Source organism: Erythrolamprus reginae, unplaced genomic scaffold, assembly GCF_031021105.1.
Source record: "Erythrolamprus reginae isolate rEryReg1 unplaced genomic scaffold, rEryReg1.hap1 scaffold_193, whole genome shotgun sequence".
In the NCBI taxonomy this organism is placed as follows: domain Eukaryota; kingdom Metazoa; phylum Chordata; class Lepidosauria; order Squamata; family Dipsadidae; genus Erythrolamprus; species Erythrolamprus reginae.
Genome location: NW_027248572.1, coordinates 1 through 27,535, shown reverse-complemented (window position 1 = coordinate 27,535; position 27,535 = coordinate 1). Strand labels below are relative to the sequence as shown.

Sequence of the window (27,535 nt, the reverse complement as noted above, 5' to 3'; positions counted from 1 at the left end):
TTGAAAGCTGAGCTGGATACAGTCCGTGAAGAGCTCCAATTAACCCAAGCTTCCACCCTGTATGGGTTGAGCGGCACCTCTTTTCGGGACTTATCGGAGGCTCCTGGCACTATTGTACGAGTCCTGAACAATACAATCCCTTTGCCAGGAACAAACGCTCCCCAGAACATTGCTGAAATCCCTAGTAGGCCAGCATGGCGAGAGAGAAAGCGTCTCTGAATTTTTGCATGGGCCGAATGTAACCCCTCCTCTCCAAGTTCAAGAAATTCAGCAGCAATATTAGAAGCGCCTGATTTAAAAGGAGACTGAAAGCACCCTTTGCTCCTGATTGCCTGAGACTTACAACTATCCCTGTCCGTGTTTCCTTATCCCTTTCCCATCCTAATGGATTGCTTAGACTACAGCTGGCTCTGATCCAGATGCTCTCTCACTGCTACAATGCAAATGTTGTTGTTCCTCTACCTTTTTACTCTTACCCTTGGTTTGTTTTATGGGTTTTTTTATATATAGTGTAGTAATTTCTTTCTTCCCTTTCCTGCTTGAGTTTAAATAAAGCGACTGGGAATGATTCAATGTACCCTTTATGGGCAATAAATAGCATGTGCATTGACCCAATTAGCACAGAAGTCTACGAAGAGAAAGCTTCCTTTGAATCCACAAGAAATCAAAGCTCCTGTTTTGGAAAGAAAGCAATGGTTTTATTTATTTATTTTGAAAAATACTTTATTAGTTATTTACATTTTAAAAAGGGAATAAACAATACAACAGTACAACAACAACAACAACAAAAAAAGATGGAAAGGCGCTTTTGTGTGTGTGTGCGGGAGCGCAACCTGGCGTCAGGGGGAGGGGGATTAGAAGATGCCTTTGGTGATCTTCCAGCCCCTCTTCTTCATCCTGGGAAGCGTGAAGCTGGAATCTTGCTTCATGGCGGTCACCCGGCCGGGGACGCGCTTCTTGAGGATGAAGTTGCAAGTGCCCTTTGGCTTCATGGCATAGAAAACGTTGGCATTGTTGGGGATGACGAACTCTAGGGGGAAGAGGGAGAAAGAAAAAAGAAATGATTCCCTACTCCACATCGCTAACCCTAGCCCCAGCAGCAATAGCATTAGCATTTATAGAAACCTAGAAGATTGACGGCCATAGTTCCCTCTAAGCTGAGCAGTGAGCAATCGCTCACTTAAAAATCATCATCAACTCAGAGTTTTCCAAACCTGCCCAGAAGCCGAGAGGGAAAGAGTGAGAGGGAAGGAGAGAGAGAGGAAGAGAGAGAAACAGATAGAAAAAAGAGAGGAAGGAAAAGAGAAAGAAAAAGAATGGGAGTAAGGAAGAGAGAAAGAAAATAAAAATCTAGTTTGAAACTAGCTCAACTATTTAAGTGGCATTTTGATATTGATAGAGTTGCCCTATTATGAGCTCACTGTTATAGACACACAGTACTGTACAGTATTTTATTTTGAAATTCTCTGAGGCAAAACAGGGTGGGTTTTTTATTTGTTTGTTTGTATGTTTGTTTATTATTTCTGTGCTGCCCAGTCCCAAAGGGACTGCCGCTCAGACACTATACTATTCCGCCCACCCCCCCAAAAATTAGAGGGAACACTGTTGACGGCAGGAAAAGACCTCCTGGTCCATCTAGTCTGCCCTGATACGACTTCCTGTATTTTATCTTAGGATGGATCTATGTTTATCTCAGGCATGTTTCAATTCAGTGACTGTGGATTTACCAACCACGTCTGCTTATTTATTTTATTATTTATTATTTATTCATCAGATTTGTATGCCGACCCTCTCCGCAGACTCGGGGCGGCTCACAGCAGCAATAATACAATGTAAACAAATCTAATATTTAAGTTTAAGTTAATTTAAAACCCCAATTTAGAAACCAATCATACATACTAACATACCATGCATAAATTTTATAAGCCTAGGGGGAGGGAAAGTCTCAATTCCCCCATGCCTGACGACAGAGGTGGGTTTTAAGGAGCTTACGAAAGGCAAGGAGGGTGGGGGCAACTCTGATATCTGGGGGGAGTTGGAAGTTTGTTCCAATGATCTACTACTCTTTCAGTCAAATAATATTTTCTCACGTTGCTTCAGACTAACCCCAACTAACTTCAGATTGTGCCCCCTTGTTCTTGTGTCCACTCTCCTATTAAGAACACTTCCCTCCTGAACCTTATTTAACCCTTGGACATATTTAAATGTTTCGATCGTGTCCCCTCTTTCCCTTCTGTCCTCCAGACTAGACAGATGGAGTTCATTAATTACATGTTTAGTACGCAGGTTGGGTTCATTTTTTTTAGGTTATTAGGGTTTTAATTAATGGTTTTATCATTCAGTTTTATGTTTGACTTCTTTTTTATTGTTGTATTTTATACTGTTGTAAGCTGCCCTGAGTCGGATTGGGCAGCATAGAAGTTGAACTAATTAATAGATAGATAGATAGATAGATAGATAGATAGATAGATAGATAGATAGATAGATAGATAGATAAGATAGATGGATGGATAGATAGATAGATAGATAGAAAGATAGATAGATAATATAGACAGATAGATAGATAAGATTAGATAGATAGATAGATAGATAGATAATATAGATAGATAGATAAGGTTAGATAGATAGTTAGATAGATAGATAAGATAGATTAGATAGATAGATAGATTAGATAGATAAAATAGATTAGATAGATAGATGTTAGATAGATAGATAGATAAATAGATTAGATAGATTAGATAGATAGATATAGATTAGATAGATAGATTAGATAGATAGATTAGATAGATAGATAGATAGATAGATTAGATAGATTAGATTAGATAGATTAGATAGATTAGATAGATAGATTAGATAGATAGATAGATGGATAGATTAGATAGATAGATAGAAAGATAGATAGATAATATAGACAGATAGATAGATAAGATTAGATAGATAGATAGATAGATAGATAATATAGATAGATAGATAAGATAGATTAGATAGATAGATAGATAGATAGATAGATAGATAAGATAGATAAAATAGATTAGATAGATAGATGGATAGATTAGATAGATAGATAGATAAGATAGATAGATAGATTAGATAGATAGATAGATAGATAGATAAGATAGATAGATGGATAGATTAGATAGATAGATAGAAAGATAGATAGATAATATAGACAGATAGATAGATAAGATTAGATAGATAGATAGATAGATAGATAATATAGATAGATAGATAAGATAGATTAGATAGATAGATAGATAAGATAGATAAAATAGATTAGATAGATAGATGATAGATAGATAGATAGATAGATAAATAGATTAGATAGATAGATATAGATTATATAGATAGATAGATAGATTAGATAGATAGATTAGATAGATAGATAGATAGATTAGATAGATTAGATTAGATAGATTAGATAGATTAGATAGATAGATTAGATAGATAGATTAGATAGATTAGATAGATAGATAGATTAGATAGATAGATAGATAAAATAGATTAGATAGATAGATAGATAGATAGATAGATAGATTAGATAGATTAGATAGATAGATAGATTAGATAGATAGATAGATAGATTAGATAGATTAGATAGATAGATAGATAGATAGATAGATGATAGATAGATAGATAGATAGATAGATAGATAGATAGATAGATAGATAGATAGTCTTTCCTGATACGTTTTATGCTTAAGATCTTCCCACCATTTTTGTAGCCCGTCTTTGGACCCGTTCAATTTGATCCGTATCTTTTTGTAGGTAAGACCTCCAAACTGGACACACAATTCATCTACACAGTAAATAAATAGCGCTAAAATAAAATCGGAGAATCCAATACGCAACTTTCAGTACCTCTCTCCCTTGAGATGATCTGGGAAAGTTCATAATTCTCTGGCTTATCTTTGTCCAGGTTGTGTTTGTCCATAGCTTTACGAATCACCGCTGGGGCTTTTTCCTCGTTGCTCACCTGGAAGAGAGGCATTTTAAAAAGGCCCAGAGTGAAGCCAAGCCAAGTTCCCTTCATTCCACCGTTAAGGCGGTCGCTATGCTCTCTAATAGTTGCGCTGATGATGTTACCCAGTTGGGTCGCAAAAAGTCTGAAAAAAATCCACCAATCTCAGAGAGCACCAAGGACCCCTCCAGTCCTCCTCCTCCTCCTCCCAATCTCACTCCCTCTAGCACTGATGTTGTTCCCTAGTTGGGCCATGAAACATCTGCAAGAGAACCAGTAAGCTCAGAGCTTCTGTGAATCTTAACAAAATCCCATTCCCTTCTAACTCTGATGAAGTTACCCAGTTGGGTCATGAAAGGCCCCCACAGCTTAACTCCGAGCACAAATATTATCTTGAGAACAGCAAGAGGCCGTGTCTTTGTGGTTGTGCAAAAAAGACACGGTTTTCACTAGGTGTGGTTCCACACCGATGCTCATTAGGTTCAAGTCTCATCTACAGACAGAGACGAGATTATTATCCCAACCTTCTCGCCTCCAGCAAAGCTTTGGGGCACCTAATGTGGTGGGCTCGCAGGCCCTCTTGAGCCTGATAAACTGGGGCCACCTGGGCACGGTCTTGTTCCATTTGGAACCTTTGTTTTTTGAGTTTTAATTCGGGGCTAATTGCCGACTGGCTACGGCGCACGACAGAAGACCTACCAAAATACTTTGATACATGTTTCCATTATCCGTCGCCAATTTGACTCGGATGATACAACAATCGTCGGACTGCTGCTTGGACAAAGGCAACGAGGAGGTTTTGCCGGCAGTGGTCGAGACGAACGTTTGTTGTGCAACGTCTAACGTCGCCGGCTGGGAGGATTCGTGGCTTGAACTTGAGCCGAGACCCGATGTATCCACGGAGGAGGAGGAGGGAGATTCCCCATCCTAGAGAAACGGAAAGACGACGTTGACTATCCAATCAATGAGATCTGCCTATCTTATCCTTTGTCCTCGCTGGGAGACATCTTTGGGGTGCTTACAACAACAGGGACCCCACCGTGGTCCAAAGGAAGACGTTGAGAAGGTGGCCTTCTGACGTAGTTCCCCAAACACGGCCAACCCCCCTGAACTCAAGATTCGGCAAAAATTGTTTCTCTCTCTGCATTCTAACAAATCTGTCCGGCGGGAAGATGAATAGTTACCTGCTACATTTAATCACTGCTGCTTTTTATCCCCAGGGCTACGGTAGCAGCGGTGGCTTTTCTGTCCCGAGGACCAGCTCATAGATTTCCACTGCTCTCCTCTCCTCTGCTTTCTGTGTATCAGGCACAGGACCCAGCTGTTCCTCTTGCTCATTGGCCATTTCCAGAACTGGGGGCTGTTGTCCGTCTGAGAGCTGATGGACAGCCCAGGCTTTGCCCCTCCCTCCCTCTCCCTGCTTCTCTCTCTCCCCTCTCCTTCTCTCTCTCTCTTCATCTCTCTCTCCACCCTCTCCCTCTCTCCCACTCTCTCTTCATCTCTCTCTTCATCTCCCTCCTTCTCTCTCCTTCTATCCCCCTCTCCCACACTCTCTTCATCTCTCTCTCCCTCTCTCTCTTCATATCTCTCCCCCTCCCTCTCTCTCTTCCTCTCTCTTCCCCCCTCTGTCTCTTCATCTCTCTCTCCACCCTCTCCCTCTCTCCCACTCTCTCTTCATCTCTCTCTTCATCTCACTCTCTCCCTCCTTCTCTCTCCTTCTATCCCCCTCTCCCACACTCTCTTCATCTCTCTCTCTCCCTCTCTCTCTTCATATCTCTCCCCCTCCCTCTCTCTCTTCCTCTCTCTTCCCCCCTCTGTCTCTTCATCTCTCTCTCCACCCTCTCCCTCTCTCCCACTCTCTCTTCATCTCTCTCTTCATCTCACTCTCTCCCTCCTTCTCTCTCCTTCTATCCCCCTCTCCCACACTCTCTTCATCTCTCTCTCCCTCTCTCTCTTCATCTCTCTCTCCACCCTCTCCCTCTCTCCCACTCTCTTCATCTCTCTCTTCATCTCACTCTCTCCCTCCTTCTCTCTCCTTCTATCCCCCTCTCCCACACTCTCTTCATCTCTCTCTCCCTCTCTCTCTTCATCTCTCTCTCCACCCTCTCCCTCTCTCCCACTCTCTTCATCTCTCTCTTCATCTCACTCTCTCCATCCTTCTCTCTTCTTCTATCCCCCTCTCCCACACTCTCTTCATCTCTCTCTCCCTCTCTCTCTTCATATCTCTCCCCCTCCTTCTCTCTCTTCCTCTCTCTTCCCCCCTCTGTCTCTTCATCTCTCTCTCCACCCTCTCCCTCTCTCCCTCCTTCTATCCCCCTCTCCCACTCTCTCTTCATCTCTCCCCCCTGCCCCCCTCTCTCTCTCCCTGTGCCAGCTCCATTCCCTCTCACTTTGCCCTGATGCTGACCTGACTCTCCCACCTCCTCCTCTGGTTTGGCTGCGGGAGGGGCTGGTGACTGACAGGCCAAATCAGATAGTTTTGGAGATGGACTCTCCAAAGGGTCTCTAGATGTTGCACCTCGGTGGCAAGTGCAGTACTGCAAGCTATTTCTGCTGAGCACTGGCCGCCAGCCGTTTGGCAGATCGAATCTCAGTAGGCTCAAAGTTGACTCAGCCTTCCGTCCTTCCGAGATGGGTCAAATGAGGACCCAGATTGTTGGGGGCAAGAGGCTGGTTCTCTAATCCGCTTAGAGAGGGCTGTAAGAGCACTAGGGTCTATAAATCTCAGTGCTATTGCCCTTCCTTCCTTCCTTCCTTCCTTCCTTCCTCCATCCCTCCCTCCCTCCCTCCCTTCCCACTGCCAGCAGTTCAATCCTCACCAGGCTCAAGGTTGACTCAGCCTTCCATCCTTCTAAGGGGGTCAAATGAGGACCCAGATTGTTGGGGGCAAGAGGCTGGTTCTCTAATCCGCTTAGAGAGGGCTGTAAGAGCACTAGGGTCTATAAATCTCAGTGCTATTGCCCTTCCTTCCTTCCTTCCTTCCTTCCTTCCTCCATCCCTCCCTCCCTCCCTCCCTTCCCACTGCCAGCAGTTCAATCCTCACCAGGCTCAAAGTTGACTCAGCCTTCCATCCTTCCGAGGTGGGTCAAATGAGGACTCAGATTGTTGGGGGCAAGAGGCTGGTTCTCTAATCCGCTTAGAGAGGGCTGTAAGAGCACTAGGGTCTATAAATCTCAGTGCTATTGCCCTTCCTTCCTTCCTTCCTTCCTTCCTTCCTTCCTTCCTTCCTCCCCCTCCCTTCCCTTCCCTCCCTCCCTCCCTTCCCACTGCCAGCAGTTCAATCCTCACCAGGCTCAAGGTTGACTCAGCCTTCCATCCTTCTAAGGGGGTCAAATGAGGACCCAGATGGTTGGGGGCAAGAGGCTGGTTCTCTAATCCGCTTAGAGAGGGCTGTAAGAGCACTAGGGTCTATAAATCTCAGTGCTATTGCCCTTCCTTCCTTCCTTCCTTCCTTCCTTCCTTCCTTCCTTCCTCCCCCTCCCTTCCCTTCCCTCCCTCCCTCCCTTCCCACTGCCAGCAGTTCAATCCTCACCAGGCTCAAGGTTGACTCAGCCTTCCATCCTTCTAAGGGGGTCAAATGAGGTCCCAGATGGTTGGGGGCAATTACGCTGACCCTCTGTAAAAACTGTTTAGAGAGGGCTGTAAAGCACCACGAAGCGGTATCTAAGTCTAAAATGCTAGGGCCAAACCTCTTCTATTATCTCCTACCCCGTGTGACTTCTGGCCCATCGTATCTTCTCAAAGCACCAAGAAGACCATCATCTCCGCATTCTCACTTCCCTGGTTGCTCTAAACCAGTGGTCCCCAACGTTTTTTCCACCAGGGACCAGTTTCAGCAAGACAATTTTTCTATGGCCCGGTGGGGGCGGAAAGGGGTGTGGTTGGGGGCGGGATTAAGCATGGGGGTGCTGGTCCTCCCTGCCCCTCTTTCCCACCATCGCCCTGTTGCCGGCAGAACCTGCCTCCCAAGCCCTCTTGCCCAGCGGGAGCTAAGCGCTGGAGAGGGGGTCAGGCTGGCCCTCCTGCCTCCCCCCAGCCAAAAACGCAAAAGCGCCCCGCGGCAGAAGCCAAAAGAGGCTTGAGCCTCTCGGTCCTTCCCGCCCCTCTGTCCCGTCCATCGTCCTGTGGCCGGCAGAACCTGCCTCCCGAGGCCTCTTGCCTGGCGGGAGGCGAAGCACTGGAGGGAGGGGGCAGCGGCAGGAGGGCCGGCAGCTGCTGACTCCACGGACCGGTGCAACATGCCCGCGGCCCGGTACTGGTCCGCGGCCCGGTGGTTGGGGACCCCTGCTCTAAACCACCACCACCCACACATCAGAGCCCTCCTATGCCCACCCCCCTTGAAATGGGACCCCCTTGCCGTCCCCCCAGGGAGCCAGGTTCCTGTACCTTTTTCTCCGGGACCCAATCAGGCAACTCGGACTCATCGATGGGCTTCATCTCTTCCAGGACAGAGTTGCTGGTACAGGCTAAGGAGCTGCCGACAGAATTGACCCGATTGCTGGGCTTCGGGTGGCCTAAGAACTTGAAGGGAGAGCTGCTGCTGGCACAGGCGTCGCCATTGGGGGACGGGCGGCTGCGGGGAGAAAAGAAGTCCAGCCATAAATGACGGGCCTGGTTTTTAACTCTTGGGATTTGACTGCTTGTTTAAAAAAAAATTGTTTTAGGGGGTTTTAATATTATTTGCATGTTTTATTTCTGGTTGAGAGCCACCTAGAATCCCTAGGGAGCATACGAATTGAATTTTTAAAAAAAATAGAATTAATAAAAGTCGGGAGAAGGGCGGGGGGGGGGATTGGATGGGGCTGGCTCCCACCTTGAGTGGGGAGCGTGTTCCTGTAATAGATTGCAGGGAGGGAGGGAAGGAAGGAAGGAAGGAAGGAAGGAAGGAAGGAAGGAGATGGGAAGGAGATGGGAATTAGAAGGAAGGAAAGAAGGAAGGAAGGAAGGAGATGGGAAGGAAAAGGAAGGAGATGAGAATTAGAAGGAAGGAAGGAAGGAAGGGAGATGGGAAGGAGAAGGAAGGAGATGAGAATTAGAAGGAAGGAAGGAAGGAGATGGGAAGGAGAAGGAAGGAGATGAGAATTGGAAGGAAGGAAGGAAGGAGATGGGAATGAGAAGGAAGGAGATGAGAATTAGAAGGAAGGAAGGAAGGAAGGAAGGAGATGGGAAGGAAAAGGAAGGAGATGAGAATTATAAGGAAGGAAGGAAGGAAGGAAGGAAGGAAGGAAGGAGATGGGAAGGAGAAGGAAGGAGATGAGAATTAGAAGGAAGGAAGGAAGGAGATGGGAAGGAGAAGGAAGGAGATGAGAATTGGAAGGAAGGAAGGAAGGAAGGAGATGGGAAGGAGAAGGAAGGAGATGAGAATTGGAAGGAAGGAAGGAAGGAGATGGGAATGAGAAGGAAGGAGATGGGAATGAGAAGGAAGGAAGGAAGGAGATGGGAATGAGAAGGAAGGAGATGAGAATTGGAAGGAAGGAAGGAAGGAAGGAAGGAAGGAAGGAAGGAAGGAAGGAGCCTCCTTTCAACAGGTCCCGTGTTTCCAGCAGTACCAGGTGGGGCAGCTGCCCTCCTGTGTTGAAGACCCTCCTTCCTTCCCACTTACTCGCTGATCGGCTTAACGCTGCCCGTGGTCTTAAAGGCTTTCACAGTGTTGTTGGCCATTTCCGACAAGGGTTCGATATCGCACGAAAGGCTGTAGCTGAAAACCAAAGAGCAAGAGAGGACGATGAGCACCGGGGCCACTTCCAGGAGACTTTGTCTAGTGCGGAAGGCATCAGGCTAGAAAGCTGAAGACGGGGAGTTCAAGTCCTGCCTTAGGCATGAAAGAAAACTAATCACCAGGTGCTGTTGAGTTCTGCCTTAGGCAGGAAAGCCAACCGGGCGAGTTTGGACCAATCACCAGGAGACGGGGAGTTCTAGCCCTGCCTTATGAACGCAAGCCAGCTCTCTTGATTTTGGGTCAATCCCTCTCCTTCAGTTCAACCCAACTCAACGTGTTGTTGTGGGACAAATAAGAGGTGGAAGGTGTGTTGGGTCTGTTCACAGCCTTAATTTGCAAAAATAATCAGGCAGGATACAAAGAAAGAAAAATATTTCTTGGCTTGACAAGAAGTCCTAAATTTATTTTCTTTCTTTCTTTCTTTCTTTCTTTCTTTCCTTCTTTCTTTCCTTTCTTTCTTTCCTTCTTTCTTTCCTTTCCTTCTTTCCTTCCCTCTTTCTTTCCTTCTTTCTTTCTTTCTTCTTTCTTTCCTTTCTTACTTTCCTTCTTTCTTTCTTTCCTTCCTTCTTTCTTTCTTACTTTTCTTCTTTCTTTCCTTCTTTCTTTTTTCCTTCCTTCTTTCTTTCCTTCCCTCTCTTTCCTTCCTTCTTTCTTTCTTTCTCTTTCTTTCTTTCTTTCTTTCTTTCTTTTTCTTTCTTTCTTTCTTCTTTCCTTTCTTTCTTTGTTTTCTTCCTTCTTTCTTTCTTTCCTTCTTTCCTTCTTTCTTTCTTTCTTTCTTCTTTCTTTTCTTTCTTTCCTTCTTTCTTTCTTTCCTTCCTTCTTTCTTTCTTTCTTTCTTCTTTCTTTCTTTCTTTCTTCTTTCTTTTCTTTCTTTCTTTCCTTCCTTCTTTCTTTCCTTCTTTCTTTCTTTCTTTCCTTCCTTCTTTCTTTAATTCTTTTCTTTCTTTCTTTCCTTCCTTCTTTCTTTCTTTCCTTTCTTTCCTTCCTTCCTTCCTTTTTTCTTTCTTTCTTTTGTGACTTGTTTATTGTGGCTGACAGCAATGCTAGCAATAAAAATACTAGCAATAAAAACAAAAAAGCCTTAACTCACACACACATCTATCCATTCATATATATAAAACAATTTAAAAAATAATACAACCGCTATTTGCAGCCCAGGAGAAGAACGGAGCCCTCTTCTTACCTTTCGGCTTCACTTAGCTGTTCCAATTCCTGAAACCAAGTCTTGAAATGATTGTCCTCAATGAAGTTGTAATTATTACAAGCCGACTGGAGCAACTTGATCTGGGCAATGACTTCAAACTCCTGCAGGAAGCAACCAAGATGTTTGGGCGTGTTTGCGTTTAAAGGGGGAGAAAATAGCGGTGGGTTTCAAATTTTTTAACTGCCGATGCCATGGGCCTAGCAGGGAACGGATGCTACAAACTCCCCATTTCCTCCCAACCAGCTGGGAATCGGGAGGCAGAGAATAGGTGAGGGCAGGGCCGACCAAAAGTGGTATTTACGTTGTCCGAGCTACTCAAAATTTCCACTACCGGTTCTCCAAACTACTGAAAATTTCCGCCCGCCAATCAAAGCCAGCATCACTTTGGTGAAGAGGTCATTCCAAATTTCTGACTTTGAACTGCTGCCTTCCTCTTTCTCGAGATAACCGCACCAATCCCAGCAGCCGATACGGTCCCACAGAGTTGGCCTCCTGTCGACTAAGCAATGTCGTTTGGCGGGCCCCAGGGGAAGAGCCTTCTCTGTGGTGGCCCCAGTCCTCTGGAACCAACTCCCCCCCCCCCGGAGATTAAGTTTAAGTTTAAGTTTAATCAGATTTGTATGCCGCCCCTCTCCGCAGACTCGGGGCGGCTCACAACAATAGCAATACAATGTAAGACAAATCCAATATTTAAATTAATTTAAAAAAACACCACAAGTTAAAACCAATCATACACACTAGCGTACCATGCATAAATTTTATAAGCCTAGGGGAAAGGAACATGTCAATTCCCCCATGCCTGATGACAGAGGTGGGTTTTAAGGAGCTTACGAAAGGCTAGGAGGGTGGGGGCAACTCTGATATCTGGGGGGAGTTGGTTCCAAAGGGTCGGGGCCGCCATAGAGAAGGCTCTTCCCCTGGGTCCCGCCAAACGACATTGTTTAGTTGACGGGACCCGGAGAAGGCCAACTCTGTGGGACCTAACTGGTCGCTGGGATTCGTGCGGCAGAAGGCAGTCCCGGAGATATTCTGGTCCAGTGCCATAAAGGGCTTTATAGGTCATAACCAACACTTTGAATTGTGACCAGAAACTGATCGGCAACCAATGCAAACTGCGGAGTGTTGGTGTGACATGGGCAAATTTAGGAAAGCCCATGATAGCTCTCGCAGCTGCATTCTGCACGATCTGAAGTTTCCGAACACTTTTCAAAGGTAGCCCCATGTAGAGAGCATTACAGTAGTCGAGCCTCGAGGTGATGAGGGCATGAGTGATTGTGAGCAGTGACTCCCGGTCCAGATAGGGCCGCAACTGGTGCACCAGACGAACCTGGGCAAACGCCCCCCCTCGCCACAGCTGAAAGATGTTTCTCTAATGTGAGCTGTGGATCGAGGAGGACGCCCAAGTTGTGAACCCTCTCTCAGGGGGTTAGTGACTCCCCCCCCCCAGGGTGATGGACGGACAGATGGAATTGTTCTTGGGAGGCAAAACCCACAGCCACTCCGTCTTATCCAGGTTGAGCTTGAGTCTGTTGACACCCATCCAGACCCCAATAGCCTCCAAGCACCGGCACATCACTTCCACTGCTTCGCCGACTGGACAAGGGGTGGAGATGTAAAGCTGGGTATCATCTGCATACTGATAATACCTCACCCCATGCCCTTGGATGATCTCACCCAGCGGTTTCATGTAGATATTAAATAGTAGGGGGGAGAGGACCGACCGCTGAGGCACTCCACAAGGGAGTAACCTAGAGGTCTACCTCTGACCCCCCACTAACACCGACTGCGACCGACCAGAGAGGTAGGAAGAGAACCACTGAAGCACAGTGCCTCCCACTCCCAACCCCTCCAGCCGGTGCAGAAGGATACCATGGTCGATGGTATCGAAAGCCGCTGAGAGGTCAAGAAGCACCAGGACAGAGGATAAAGCCCTGTCCCGGGCCCGCCAGAGATCATCCATCAGCGCGACCAAAGCAGTTTCTGTGCTGTAGCCGGGCCTGAATCCTGACTGCTGAGGACCTAGATAATCGGCTTCTTCCAAGGACCGCTGGAGCTGGAGCGCCACCACCTTCTCAACAACCTTCCCCATAAAGGGAAGGTTGGAGACTGGTCGATAGTTGTTGAGAATGGCTGGGTCCAGGGAAGGCTTCTTGAGGAGGGGGCGCACAAGTGCCTCCTTGTAGGGATCCGGGAAGGACCCCCTCCCCAAAGAAGCGTTGACAATCTCCTGGACCCAGCTCCGTGTCACCTCCCTGCTGGCCGAAACCAGCCAGGAGGGACACGGATCCAGTAAACAGGTGGCGGAACTCACAGCTCCAATGGCCTTGTCCACTTCATCAGGTGTCACCAGATCAAACTCTTCCCAGACAGGTGGACAAGTACGTGCCCCAGTCACCTCAACTGACTCGTTGTCAGTCGACTCTATATTCCAATTGGAGTCGAGGTCCGCTCGGATCCGAGCGATTTTATCAGTGAAAAACGTGTTAAAATCCTCGGCACTGCTCTGCAAGGGCTCCCCAACTCCCCCCTGGTTAAGAAGGGAGCGGGTCACCCTAAACAGAGCGGCCGGGCGGGATTAGAGCTGCCCCCACCCTCCCTGTCTTTCGTAAACTACTCAAGACTCATTTATACCGCCAGGCAGGGGGAAGTTGAGATAGCTCTTCCCGCTAGGCCATTACAAGTTGTGCATGGTAAGTTTGTGTGTATGTTTGGTTTTATAAAAGAGGTTTTTAGTTGTTTTTTATTATTGGATTGTGCATGTTGTGTTTATTATTGCTGTTAGCCGCCCCGAGTCTGCGGAGAGGGGCGGCATACAAATCCAATAAATTATTATTAGAATTTTGAGTGCTCGATTGTGGTCGTAAATCCGGGAATAATTGCAAATGACTGACCTTTCTTCTTTTCTCAAAGTTGATTAGATTTCCCTAAAAAAGAAAGAAAGAACCCAGATCCTTAACATTCCATGTTCTTAATAATAATAATAATAATAATAATAATAATAATAATAATAATAATAATAGTTTATTAGATTTGGATGCAAAGCAGACTCAGCAAAGATAGCAAGGATCGCGATGTATTTATTTGCAACCAGACGCTAGACTTTTTTTTTTTTAAGGCATTCAAGTCAAGTAAAATATGTTTCGACGATGAGGAATCTGACAGGCAACCAGAACGATCTTAATTCATTTAATTTAATTTAATTATTTGGTTTATAAGCCGCCCAAGGCTAGGAGGAGAACCTACCTCCAATTTATCCTTCATGAAGGTGTCCAGCATCACCAGGTCAGTCAAGAAGGTGCCCAGGTAAGGAATGCTGCCTTGCATTGCACCCTGGAATGAAAAAAGGAAAAATTAGGAAGAGGAATGGAGGCAGGAGAAACAGCAAAAAAAAGGGACATCCTCGGTCAATCCAAACCACGGCTGTCCCAACGGTGCTTTCGCAAAAGGCAGCTGCATTTTTGTTCCGCCTCGAAAGACGTTTCCCTTCTCCCCCGAGATGCTTCCCCAGTTCCAGACAGAAGTTTCATTTGCTTGGAGTTATATTGTGTTGTTTACGTGTCCCCTTTACTCTTTTGAGCAGTGTATTTTACTCTTTTGTTATTGCCTACGACTGCACCCCCTCCAGAGTCCACTCGGAATTGGGCGGCTTAGAAGTGACATAAATAAAATAAATTAAAATAAATTAAATGAGATTCCTGCGCTTGGCCTTCCCGAGAGGACCAATCCCATCCTGCTTTCATTTCATTTTACTTTATTTTATCTACTTTATTTTATTTTATAAAATTTATATGCCGCCCAACTGGGAACTTTGTGGCGTCCTCACCATTTCTTCTTGATGCTGCAGGCGCTTCAGATCAGTTTTGGAGTGGATCTCCAGGGTGGCAAATTTGGAGGTCCCTTCCTGAAAGTGGGGTTTGAAAGAGAAGTCAAGGTGAATGGAACCAGCTCTGGACCAGAAATCGGAGGCAAAACCCATTAATACCTCCGGGACCGCCTTCTGCCGCACGAGCCGCAGCGACAGATTAGGTCCCACAGAGTTGGCCTTCTCCGGGTCCCATCGACAAAACAATGTCGTCTGGCGGGACCCAGGGGAAGAGCCTTCTCTGTGGCGGCCCCGACCCTCTGAGGGTCTGGCCAAGCCGTTCTTTTCCCTACTTTCCGGAGAAAACACCAATTCTAACCGAGGGACCTTTACCTTAATAAGCAGCTCCCTGCTCAATGAATAATTGTTATCGTCCGAAAAGATTTCAGATAATTCGCGGAAGACACGGCGGCTTTCCCTGCGAAAGGAAGGAAGAGTTAATATTACAATTAATTATATTAAGAATTAATATTAACAGTTGAGGTTTTGGTCAGGTTGGGTGCATACGTTGATGTTATATGGAATTTGGCGTGTTTCATTTGTCTATGCAGTCTATGCGCCTCTACTTACGAACTTAATTCATTCTGTGACCATGTTCTTAAGTAGAAACGTTTGTAAGAAGAAGCAATTTTTCGCCAAAGGAATCAATGTCAAGGCAAATAATGCGTGCAATTGGGGAAACCACAGGGAGGGTGGACGCCCTGTTTCCTCCCAGGAGATTCCTAGAGAGGCCCCATGGAGGCTTCTCCCTGACTTTTCCGGCCATGTTTCCTCCCAGGAGATTCCTAGAGAGGCCCCACGGAGGCTTCTCCCCGACTTTTCCGGCCCTGTTTCCTCCCAGGAGATTCCTAGAGAGGCCCCACAGAGGCTTCTCCCTGACTTTTCTGGCCCTGTTTCCTTCCAGGAGATTCCTAGAGAGGCCCCACGGAGGCTTCTCCCTGACTTTTCCAGCCCTGTTTCCTCCCAGGAGATTCCTAGGGAGGCCCCACAGAGGCTTCTCCCTGACTTTTCCGGCCCTGTTCCCTCCCAGGAGATTCCTAGAGAGGCCCCACGGAGGCTTCTCCCCGACTTTTCCAGCCCTGTTTCCTCCCAAGAGATTCCTAGGGGAGGCCCCACAGAGGCTTCGGAAAGGGGCGGCATACAAATCTAATAAATAAATGAAATAAATAAGTAAGTAAATAAATAAATAAATAAATAAATAAGTAAATCACAAATAAGTAAATAAATTTGGGCAGCGTTGGCATGAAGACCGGTAAGGGGATAACAGGCTCTCATCTGCAGGGCCTTGTCCTCTTCTCTGGACTCACCGCGATACTTCATCCCAGGTTTTCTTCAGCCTATGAATGGCGTAGCTCTGTAGGGCGGAAACGATGGCATGGAGGGAAGAAGAGTTCTTCAGGATTCGGCATGACTGCAGAGGGGAGGGGAGGGGGTGGTTTGGAAAAAACGACAGGTGCCAATCAGCTGCTCGGATCGCTGTCTTATGTCTACGGCGGTGCTTCTCCAATAGTGACGCGGGTCTCTCTGGCGTGGCGCGATGCCAGAGGGGCGCGTGACCCCGAGGGAAGATGGTGGTGGGTTTTTCCCACAGGGAGTAGGGGCTTTTTGCTGCACCGAACTACGGCGCCCAACGCAGAGCAGGAGACTCGAAGTGGGGAAAAGAGAGAGGGGAGCCCGTTGGATCCTGTAACGTACCTGGGCGATTTCGATCCAGCGCTCCAGCAATTTGGCTCTCTCCTGGGGCTTCAGCGTCTTGTCCTTCAGGCAGGTGACGATGACGCAATTGGTGACGGTGTTGAACTGGGCGATGGTGGCCCGGATGGTGGGGGCCAAATGCTCCTTCCCTTCCTTGTCCCGCTGGGACCAGATGGAGCCCAGGCAGTGATAAGGCACCACTTTCATAAAGAGGTCCTGCGTCAGGGGGGAGGGGGGGAAGGTTAGGGATCACTTCAGAGGAAGGAGGCACGGATGCGAGGACCGCCGGGACTTATATATAAATATTCGAATCCAGGTTCAAATCCCAGGAAAAGAGAGTGGGGCAACCTGTTCTGTCTGGGTGCCAGACGTCAACACCAACTGAAAAAAGCAGCCAGACACGCTGGTAAAAAGCAAAGTCACTTTATATTTGTGAAAACAAACACAGAGAAAAAAACTGTTCTTACAAACTGGGATGCTAGGAGGCTTCACAGAAGAGTCACGACGGCCAGACAATACAACAGGCTTCTTGCTGGCACACACACCACTTTAGAGAATAAAACCCATGCTTCCCCCCCAAGGTTTCAGCCCTCAAGGCCACAAGCCAGAATCAGAGACGCCAAAGATCACAGCCAGGTCACAGGACTCCCAAACGATAATTCTCCACAATACAGGAAGGGCGGGCCGGCCTTTTCAGCCTTTCTGGGGAGAACCACACCCAAACCCAGCTGCTGCCTATTAGGGATGGAAATACCTGGCTAATTGTCCCCTTCGTTGTGTTGCTCTTCTCTGCCTGAGATCGATGATGGCTTGTGCGTTCTCATCTAAGGACTCCAGGCTACTCGCTGGGGAGAGCTCCACCCCGGGGGTCTCAGGCTGTTCTCCCTCTTCCTCGGCCTGACATTCCTCCTCCCCGTCTGCCTGGGCCTCCTCCTCCTCCTCCTGTTCCTCGTCCTCCCCCTCTGAGCATGGAGCCGGCAGAGGTCCAGCCGTTTCCTGAGGAGCCTCAGACTGAATCACAACACTACCCAATGAAGGCAATCTCACACTACTGACTAGAGCCTACAAAACGTTTGCCAGACCCATCCTCGAATACAGCTCATCTGTCTGGAACCCATACCACATCTCGGACATCAACACTCTCGAAAACGTCCAAAGATATTTCACCAGAAGAGCCCTTCACTCCTCCACTCGAAACAGAAGACCCTACGGAAAGAGACTAACTATCCTGGGTCTTGAAAGCTTAGAACGGTGGCGCCTAAAACACGATTTAAGTATTGCCCACAAGATCATATGCTGCAACGTCCTTCCGGTCAACGACTACTTCAGCTTCAACCGCAACAACACAAGAGCACGCAACAGATTCAAACTTAATATTAACCGCTCTAAACTTGACTGTAAAAAACATGACTTTAACAATCGAGTTGTCGAAGCGTGGAACTCATTACCGGACTCAATAGTGTCAACCCCTAACCCCCAACACTTCTCCCTTAGACTCTCCATGACTGACCTCTCCAGGTTCCTAAGAGGCCAGTAAGGGGCGTACATAAGTGCACTGGTGTGCCTAACGTCCCCTGTCCAATTGTCTTTCCTTTATCTCATATATCATATACATTCTCTCCCTCTCATCTACTCCTCTTCTTTTTACTTACTATCTTTATATATATTACTTAATGTCTATTCTCTTGTGTGTGTGTGTGTGTGTTTTGTTGTTTGCATTTTGTGTGTTTAAGTAAAGTCTATTTTTAATTTTTTTTTTTTAAATGAATATCTCTGGTTTCAGTTGCCGCTGGACTTACAGCATCCATCCGGGTCAACTGCTCAGCAATCATATATATAGAAAAAGACTGGAATTCGAACTTGACGTCGGTCAAGCAAATCTCGCCCTCCACTCCCTGTAGGCTTCTGGGAATTGGCCAATCTGCAGCAGCAAAAAAAAAAAAAAGGCATCAAGCAACAGACGAACAGTTAAGTTTTTTTAACTTAACTTAAAATTGTAATTGGATTGGTGGGCATTGGATTTGTTACTATGCATTGTTTTTACTTTTGTTGTGAGCCGCCCCGAGTTTGCGGAGAGGGGCGGCATATAAATCCAATAAAACTAATGTAATCTAATCTATGTTGTGAGCCACCCCGAGTCTTCGGAGAGGGACGGCATACAAATCTAATAAACTATAAACTATAACTATAAAAGATTTGGCAGTAAACAAATAGGCTATATCAAGTGGGAGGTGAGAAAAGTTTGAAATTGGCTTGTTCTCTCGATTTGTCTTTTTTATATTATTATTCTAGTCTTCTGGGCCCAGCAGGGGGCAGGGGAAGCTGTTTTCGCCCTCCCCGGGCATTGAGGGATGAGTCTGGGCACTCGGGCATGCACCCACGCTCTTTCGGCACCCGAGGGAACAAAGGTTCACCGTCCCTGCCCTAGGAGAACCAACTCCAGATTTGGGGAAGTCGTTACTCAGCCGCTCACCATCATTTACGGTCTGGGTGGCCTTTTTCTCCCAGAACTTGGAGTAGAGGATTTGCGCCCGAGTCTCCAAATCCGAGCCAGGGATGAAGCGACCGATGTAGCTGATCATCTGCTTAAGGCAGGTGTAATCCGGTGGGCTTTGAAAGTCTTCGGGGTACAGGTCAATCCAGGCTTCCAGGATGGACGACATAGTCCTGGGGGATGAGGAGGGAGAAGGAGGCGGAGAACTTTGGATGGCTTTATTTATGGAAGAGAGGATAATTGGGTTGCTCGGGGGTCGAAATAGGGGGCCCCTTGGGGTTCCCTGAACTTGGTGGTTTTCTTCCAGGTGTTTCATGGCCCAACTCGGTAACATCGTCAGCGCTAGGAGGATATGCGGAGAGGAGGAGGAGGAGAAAGTGGAAAAAAGAAGGAGGAAGGGGAGAAGAAGGAGCAGGAGGAGGAGGAAGGAGAAAAAGGAGGAGAAGAAGAAGAAGAAAGGAAGGAGAAGAAGAAAAGAAGGACAAGGAGGAGGAGGAAGAGGAAAAAAGAAGGAGGAAGGGGAGAAGAAGGAGCAGGAGGAGGAGGAAGGAGAAAAAGGAGGAGGAGAAGAAGAAGAAGAAGAAGAAATGAAGGAGAAGAAAGGAAGAAGAAGAAAGGAAGGAGAAGAAGAAAAGAAGGACAAGGAGGAGGAGGAAGAGGAAAAAAGAAGGAGGAAGGGGAGAAGAGGGAGCAGGAGGAGGAGGAAGGAGAAAAAGGAGGAGGAGGAGAAGAAGAAGAAGAAGAAGAAGAAGAAGAAGAAGAAGAAGAAGAAAGGAAGGAGAAGAAGAAAAGAAGACAAGGAGGAGGAAGAGGAAAAAAGAAGGAGGAAGGGGAGAAGAAGGAGCAGGAGGAGGAGGAAGGAGAAAAAGGAGGAGAAGGAGAAGAAGAAGAAGAAGAAAAAGAAAGGAAGGAGAAGAAGAAAAGAAGGACAAGGAGGAGGAAGAAGAGGAAAAAAAGGAGGAGGAGGAAGAAAAGAAGAAGGAGGAGGAGGAGGAAGAGGAGGAGCAGAAGAAGAAGAAGAAGAAGAAGAAAGGAAGAAGAATAAAAGAAGGACAAGGAGGAGGAGGAAGAGGAAAAAAGGAGGAGGAGGAAGAAAAGAAGGAGGAGGAGAAGAAGAAGAAGAAGAAGAAGAAAGGAAGGAGGAGAAGAAGAAAAGAAGGACAAGGAGGAGGAGGAAGAGGAAAAAAAGGAGGAGGAGGAAGAAAAGAAGAAGGAGGAGGAGGAGGAAGAGGAGGAGCAGAAGAAGAAGAAGAAGAAGAAAGGAAGAAGAAGAAAAGAAGGACAAGGAGGAGGAGAAAGTGGAAAAAAGAAGGAGAAAGGGGAGAAGAAGGAGCAGGAGGAGGAGGAAGGAGAAAAAGGAGGAGAAGGAGAAGAAGAAGAAGAAGAAGAAGAAGAAGAAGAAGAAGAAGAAAGGAAGAAGAAGAAAGGAAGGAGAAGAAGAAGAAAAGAAGGACAAGGAGGAGGAGGAAGAGGAAAAAAGAAGGAGAAAGGGGAGAAGAAGGAGCAGGAGGAGGAGGAAGGAGAAAAAGGAGGAGAAGGAGAAGAAGAAGAAGAAGAAGAAGAAGAAGAAGAAGAAGAAGAAGAAAGGAAGAAGAAGAAAGGAAGAAGAAGAAAAGAAGGACAAGGAGGAGGAGAAAGTGGAAAAAAAGGAGGAGGAGGAAGAAAAGAAGAAGGAGGAGGAGGAGGAAGAGGAGGAGCAGAAGAAGAAGAAGAAGAAGAAAGGAAGAAGAAGAAAAGAAGGACAAGGAGGAGGAGAAAGTGGAAAAAAGAAGGAGAAAGGGGAGAAGAAGGAGCAGGAGGAGGAGGAAGGAGAAAAAGGAGGAGAAGGAGAAGAAGAAGAAGAAGAAGAAGAAGAAGAAGAAGAAGAAGAAGAAAGGAAGAAGAAGAAAGGAAGGAGAAGAAGAAGAAAAGAAGGACAAGGAGGAGGAGGAAGAGGAAAAAAGAAGGAGAAAGGGGAGAAGAAGGAGCAGGAGGAGGAGGAAGGAGAAGAAGGAGGAGAAGAAGAAGAAGAAGAAGAAGAAGAAGAAGAAGAAGAAGAAGAAAGGAAGGAGAAGAAAGGAAGGAGAAGAAGAAAAGAACGACAAGGAGGAGGAGGAAGAGGAAAAAAGAAGGAGGAAGGGGAGAAGAAGGAGCAGGAGGAGGAGGAAGGAGAAAAAGGAGGAGAAGAAGAAGAAGAAGAAAGGAAGAAGAAGAAAGGAAGAAGAAGAAAGGAAGGAGAAGAAGAAAAGAAGGACAAGGAGGAGGAGGAAGAGGAAAAAAGAAGGAGAAAGGGGAGAAGAAGGAGGAGGAGGAAGGAGAAAAAGGAGGAGAAGAAGAAGAAGAAGAAGAAGAAGAAAGGAAGGAGAAGAAAGGAAGAAGAAAGGAAGGAGAAGAAGAAAAGAAGGACAAGGAGGAGGAGGAAGAGGAAAAAAGAAGGAAGGGGAGAAGAAGGAGCAGGAGGAGGAGGAAGGAGAAAAAGGAGGAGAAGGAGAAGAAGAAGACGAAGAAGAAGAAGAAAGGAAGAAGAAGCAAGGAAGGAGAAGAAGAAAAGAAGGACAAGGAGGAGGAGGAAGAGGAAAAAAGAAGGAGAAAGGGGAGAAGAAGGAGCAGGAGGAGGAGGAAGGAGAAAAAGGAGGAGGAGAAGAAGAAGAAGAAGAACTTAGAAATATACCACCAAGCCACTAAATTACTATGGATTAAAGAATGGGTCAACCTTGAAAATCCTAGAATTCTAACAATAGAAGGCCACGATATAAATGAAGGATGGCACGCACATTTGTGGGAAAAAGAACATTCAAAACATTCTCACTTTAAACAACACCAAATTCGGAATACACTATTGACACACTGGCGGAAAGTCAGGAAAAAACACTATAATGAAATACCCAGATGGCTATCCACTCTAGAAGCTCAAATTCATCCAAATGTAATAAGCCAAGAACAAAAAATAACCTACGAAGTCCTATTAAATACTAAAGGAAGTCTTAAAACTAGAGAAAGACTTAAAGAGGAAGGCATAGTAATAGATTGGCTTCCATATTACCAAATTCAAAGCAGATATAAAAGGGACTTGGTAAAATTTGGAATATGTAATAAACAAAATGAAATAGACAAAATATTGATAGGATCTGACAAAAAATTTATAACCAAAATGTATATTTATCTATTAAACTATGAAAACATCGAAGAAATTGTTAAACCTAACATGATATCTTGGATGACTAACTTTGGATATGCAATTCAGCTAGAAGACTGGGAAAAACTATGGTCAGTTAATTATAAGATGACTTTGTCAACACCATATAAAGAAAATCTTTATAAAATGTTCTTCCGATGGCATTATGCGCCAGCACGCCTAGCCAAAATGAATGTAAACATTAGTAAAAATGTTGGAAGTGTAAAAAAGAAGTGGGAACATACTACCACATATGGTGGCAATGTAACGAAGCAAAAAAATTTTGGATTCAAATTAGGGCATGGATGGAAGAAATATTGGGCTATAAAATTGAAATAAAACCGGAAATGTATTTATTAGGCATAATTAGAGGCAAACATAGCAAAGAAAATTACTACTTAATAAATCACTTACTTACTGCTGCAAGATTAGCATATGCACAAGTCTGGAAACAAGATAAGATTCCAAACAAAGAAACGGTAATTAAAAAAATATTAGACTGCGCCAAATTTAGCAAATTAACATACGAAATTCAAAACAAACAAAATAAGGACTATTACAAAGTGTGGGAAAAAATTTACAACTGGGTGGAAATTAAGAAAAAGGTATAGTAAATAGAATTGTTAAAAAATAAATCTTGTAAATATATCAAGTGTAAATGTTTAATGTTGTATTGTTTGATGTCTAAATGTTTGTAAGTCATATAAAATAAAATAAAAATATATATATAAAAAAGAAGAAGAAGAAGAAAGGAAGGAGAAGAAGAAAAGAAGGACAAGGAGGAGGAGGAAGAGGAAAAAAGAAGGAGGAAGAGGAGAAGAAGGAGCAGGAGGAGGAGGAAGGAGAAAAAGGAGGAGAAGGAGAAGAAGAAGAAGAAGAAAGGAAGAAGAAGAAAAGAAGGACAAGGAGGAGGAGGAAGAGGAAAAAAGGAGGAGGAAGAAAAGAAGAAGAAGGAGGAGGAAGAGGAGGAGCAGAAGAAGAGGGAGAAGGAGAAGAAGCAAAGTCAATAAGGAAGCCAGATCCACTTAACAACTGCAGTGGGAAAAGTCATAACATGGGGCAAAACTCCCTATAAAAAATGTCCCATTGGGGGCTCCATTGGAAGGGCAAATGGAAGGACACCTGTGTACTTTGGAAGCTATGATTCCCCCTGGGTTGGGAGGAGCGTGGTGGTGCAGTTTCCCCCCTCCCTTCCCTGGGGAAAACACCTTGATGTCTAGAAACTTGAAAAGAGAGACAATACGAACTGGCGCTTACTTTTTCAACTTCGCACGCTCTTCCGTATTTCCATTGTGTTGGTTGCCGATCTTCTCATACCTAAATAGAAAAAAGGTTAAAAGGGTGTTTATGCAAAACTTACTTTGTCTGTCCGTCTTCAACAGCTGTTTGTCCGGGTTTTTCCCCATGTAAGATCCAGAGTGTTTTTGCGACGTTTCGATGAGATGACACCCGTCATCTTCAGGCTGATGTTTTGGGCTTTGTGCTGCTGCGAATACAGTCACTTTATTCGCAGCTGCATGGAGCCCAAAATATCAGCCTGAAGATGACGGGTGTCATCTCATCGAAACATCCCAAAACCACTCTCGATATTACACGGGAGGAAAAACCAAACACACCAAAACCCACGTCTGTCTGTCTGTCTGTCTGTCTGTCTGTCTGTCTGTCTGTCTAGCTATCTAACCATCATCTCTCTATCTCTCTGTGTGTCTTACGTATTTATATATTTATATTGATTTATTTATAAACAAATATATATTTATATATATTTACACACACACCCCTGGGTGATAAACTTGGATTGAGAGATGGGGACCGAGCCAAATCGAGAAAGGATTAAGATCCCACACTACAAGTAAGCAAACATTTGGGGTTGGGGTTGGGGGGCTGGAGCTAACACAGTAACCTGTCAGACCAGTTTGAGGATAAACTGCTTTGGAGGAAAAGAGGAAGCCGCTTTATTCCATGGAACAAATCATAACATACTTCTGAAGTGTAGGTACGTTTCATGAAAGGGTAGATGGGCAGATTGGTAAAGGTGGCGGGAGAGGAGAAGGAGGAGGGAAAGAAAGAGAGAGAGAGAAAGAAAGAAAAGAGGGAGGGAGAGAGGGAACGGGGAGGAAGGCAGGAAGGAAGGAAATAAGAAAGAGGGAAGGAAGGAAAAGAAAAGAAGGAAGAGAAAGAACGAAATGAAAGAAGGAAGAGAAAGAAGGAAGGAAAAGAAAGGAAGGAAGAGAGAAAGAAAGAACGAAAGAAAGAAAGAATGCTTCAAGGGTCTCTCTCTTCCTTCCTTTCCTCCTTTCCCTTTTTATCGTTCACCTTTGGAATCCATCCTTCATTACAAGAAGGAAGGAAGGAAGGAAGGAAACAGATGAGAATAAAAGGAAGGAAAGAAGGCCTGAGGATGGGATGGACCGACTGCTTTGCCTGCTTTCTACCTGTTTCCCAAACTCAAACCCTTCCAAGATCCGACAGCCCACCGCCCCCACCAGGGGCCGAAGGTCAAGGCAGCCCCCAAAAGAACGCCAACCCTTTCGGGTAGCTCCCCTGCAGCCCACAAGAGAGGCTACGGCTCAGGTCTGGAAAGGAGTAGGGAGGAAAAAGGATTACCAGCTAAACAGGAGGTCCAAGACCTGCTTGGTGGTGGCAAAGGACCTGTAGGTACATAGGAATATGGAGAGGTAGCTCGAATCTTTGGCCTTGAATCCCAAGAGGAGGTATTCCACCAACTTCTCCAGGGTGCCAGCTTTGACCGTCCGCATTTGGCATGTCTCGTAGATGTTTATGGCTGACTCATTCTTGCCCTGCGGAGATTGGAGAAAATCATGAGGCGGGAGTTCCAAAGGCTGCCTTAACCAAGGACACTACGGGGTCCGATTGCACAAAGGACTTGCCCCCCTTTTCGGTTTAGGGTCTCACACGGCACGGGGGGAAGCAAACCAACAGCGAGGTGAGTGAGAACCCACACTTGTGAGGGTTGTGTTTTGTGTCGGGGAGCGTGTGTGTGTGTGTGTTTCTATCTGCAGGGATCCACTCAAAAGTCTCAACTAGTCCAGACACAACCGTCTGAGCAGGAGTGGGACAGCTTTGACAAGTCCACATGATACCTCTTCTACATGAGCTAGGTGTGATTCAAGATGAGCTAGCTGTGATTTATCAATATGCGGATGATACCCAGCTTTACATCTCCACCCCATGCCCAGTCAACGAAGTGGTGGAAGTGATGTGCCGGTGCCTGGAGGCTGTTGGGGCCTGGATGGGTGTCAACAGACTCAAGCTCAACCCGGATAAGACGGAGTGGCTGTGGGTTTTGCCTCCCAAGGACAATCCCATCTGTCCGTCCATTACCCTGGGGGGGGAATTATTGACCCTCTCAGAGAGGGTCCGCAACTTGGGCGTCCTCCTCGATCCACAGCTCACATTAGAACAACATCTCTCAGCTGTGGTGAGGGGGGCGTTTGCCTAGATTCGCCTGGTGCACCAGTTGCGGCCCTATCTGGACCGGGACTCACTGCTCACGGTCACTCATGCCCTCATCACCTCGAGGTTCGACTACTGCAACGCTCTCTACATGGGGATACCTTTGAAAAGTGTTTGGAAACTTCAGATCGTGCAGAATGCAGCTGCGAGAGCAATCATGGGCTTACCTAGGTATGCCCATGTTTCACCATCACTCCGTAGTCTGCATTGGCTGCCGATCAGTTTCCGGTCACAATTCAAAGTGTTGGTTATGACCTTTAAAGCCCTTCATGGCATTGGACCAGAATATCTCCGAGACCGCCTCCTGCCGCACGAATCCCAGCGACTGATTAGGTCCCACAGAGTGAGCCTTCTCCGGGTCCCGTCAACTAAACAATGTCGGTTGGCGGGCCCCAGGGGAAGAGCCTTCTCTGTGGCGGCACCGGCCCTCTGGAACCAACTCCCCCCGGAGATTAGAACTGCCCCTACTCTCCCTGCCTTCCATAAACTCCTTAAAACCCACCTTTGCCGTCAGGCATGGGGGAACTGAAACATCTCCCCCTGGGCATGTTTAATTTATACATGGTATGCTTGTGTGTGTGTTTGTTAGCATATGGGGTTTTTAAATCTTTAAATATTTTAAATTTGTCAGATTACTTATGATTTGTTCCACGTGTTGTGAGCCGCCCCGAGTCTTCGGAGAGGGGCGGCATACAAATCTAAGTAATAAATAAATAAATAGATAGATAGATAGATAGATAGATAGATAGATAGATAGATAGATAGATAGATAGATAAATAAATAAATAAGATACTAAGGACGAGCTACAAAACCCAATGTGGCGTAGAGCCTAGAGTAGAGTTTCCCAACCTTGGCAACTTCAAGATATCTGGACTTCAACTCCCAGAATTCCCCAGCCAGCATTCGCTAGCTAGGGAATTCTGGGAGTTGAAGTTCAACTATCTTCAAGTTGCCAAGGTTGGGAAACACTGGCCTAGAGGGATTACAAACCTCTCAGAAAAAAAACATTTCTTCTGAGCTGCTGAAACATTTTGAAGCTGAGGCCCCAGGGAGGCTTCTCTCCGCCTTTTCCGGCCCTGTTTCCTCCCGGGAGATTCCTAGAGAGGCCCCACAGAGGCTTCTCCCTGCCTTTTCTGGCCCTGTTTCCTCCTGGGAGATTCCTAGAGAGGCCCCACGGAGGCTTCTCCCCGCCTTTTCCCGCCCAGTTTCCTCCCGGGAGATTCCTAGAGAGGCCCCACAGAGGCTTCTCCCCGCCTTTTCCCGCCCAGTTTCCTCCCGGGAGATTCCTAGAGAGGCCCCACGGAGGCTTCTCCCCGCCTTTTCCGGCCCTGTTTCCTCCCGGGAGATTCCTAGAGCGGCCCCACGGAGGCTTCTCCCTGACTTTTCCTGCCCGGTTTCCTCCCGAGAGATTCCTAGAGAGGCCCCACGGAGGCTTCTCCCCGCCTTTTCCCGCCCGGTTTCCTCCCGGGAGATTCCTAGAGAGGCCCCACGGAGGCTTCTCCCCGCCTTTTCCCGCCCGGTTTCCTCCCGGGAGATTCCTAGAGAGGCCCCACGGAGGCTTCTCCCTGCCTTTTCCGGCCCTGTTTCCTCCCAGGAGATTCCTGGAGAGGTCCCACGGAGGCTTCTCCCTGCCTTTTCCGGTTACAGTTTCCGAGGCTCGTGTTTGTAAAGTGGAAAATGGTTCTTGTGAAGAGGCAAAAAAAAAAAATCTTGGACACCTGGTTCTTATCTAGAAAACTTCGTAAGTGAAGGCGTTTTCCAACCCCGAAGAGGGTAAAATATAAATACACTCCCGCTCACCCTTCGAATGCCTCTGTAAACTGGGCGATTGACCAGAACTTTCCGGAGAGCAATACTGTAAATCACATTCTCTTGAAACACATCCTCAATATCAGTTGTGGTGTGAAACTAAAAAAGACAGGGAGGGGAAAGAAAAAAACACACATTATTTTTCAAAACCGCCAAAGTCCTC

At 46.2% G+C, this 27,535-nt stretch overlaps 1 protein-coding gene across 1 annotated transcript; it reads right to left on the bottom strand.

The window, feature by feature from the left end:
* Positions 1-836: 836 nt before the first annotated feature.
* Positions 837-19,050, bottom strand: LOC139155981 (ral guanine nucleotide dissociation stimulator-like). Its single transcript, XM_070731363.1, has 14 exons — positions 18,911-19,050; positions 18,237-18,358; positions 16,438-16,653; positions 16,050-16,153; positions 15,076-15,160; positions 14,704-14,781; positions 14,124-14,210; positions 13,772-13,804; positions 10,860-10,981; positions 9,560-9,655; positions 8,344-8,530; positions 4,657-4,884; positions 3,858-3,972; positions 837-1,030 (listed from the first exon to the last, which is right to left on the bottom strand). Exons 1-14 carry the CDS (start codon positions 19,017-19,019, stop codon positions 855-857), a joined length of 1,758 nt encoding a protein of 585 aa, XP_070587464.1. The 5' UTR covers positions 19,020-19,050; the 3' UTR covers positions 837-854.
* Positions 19,051-27,535: the final 8,485 nt, after the last annotated feature.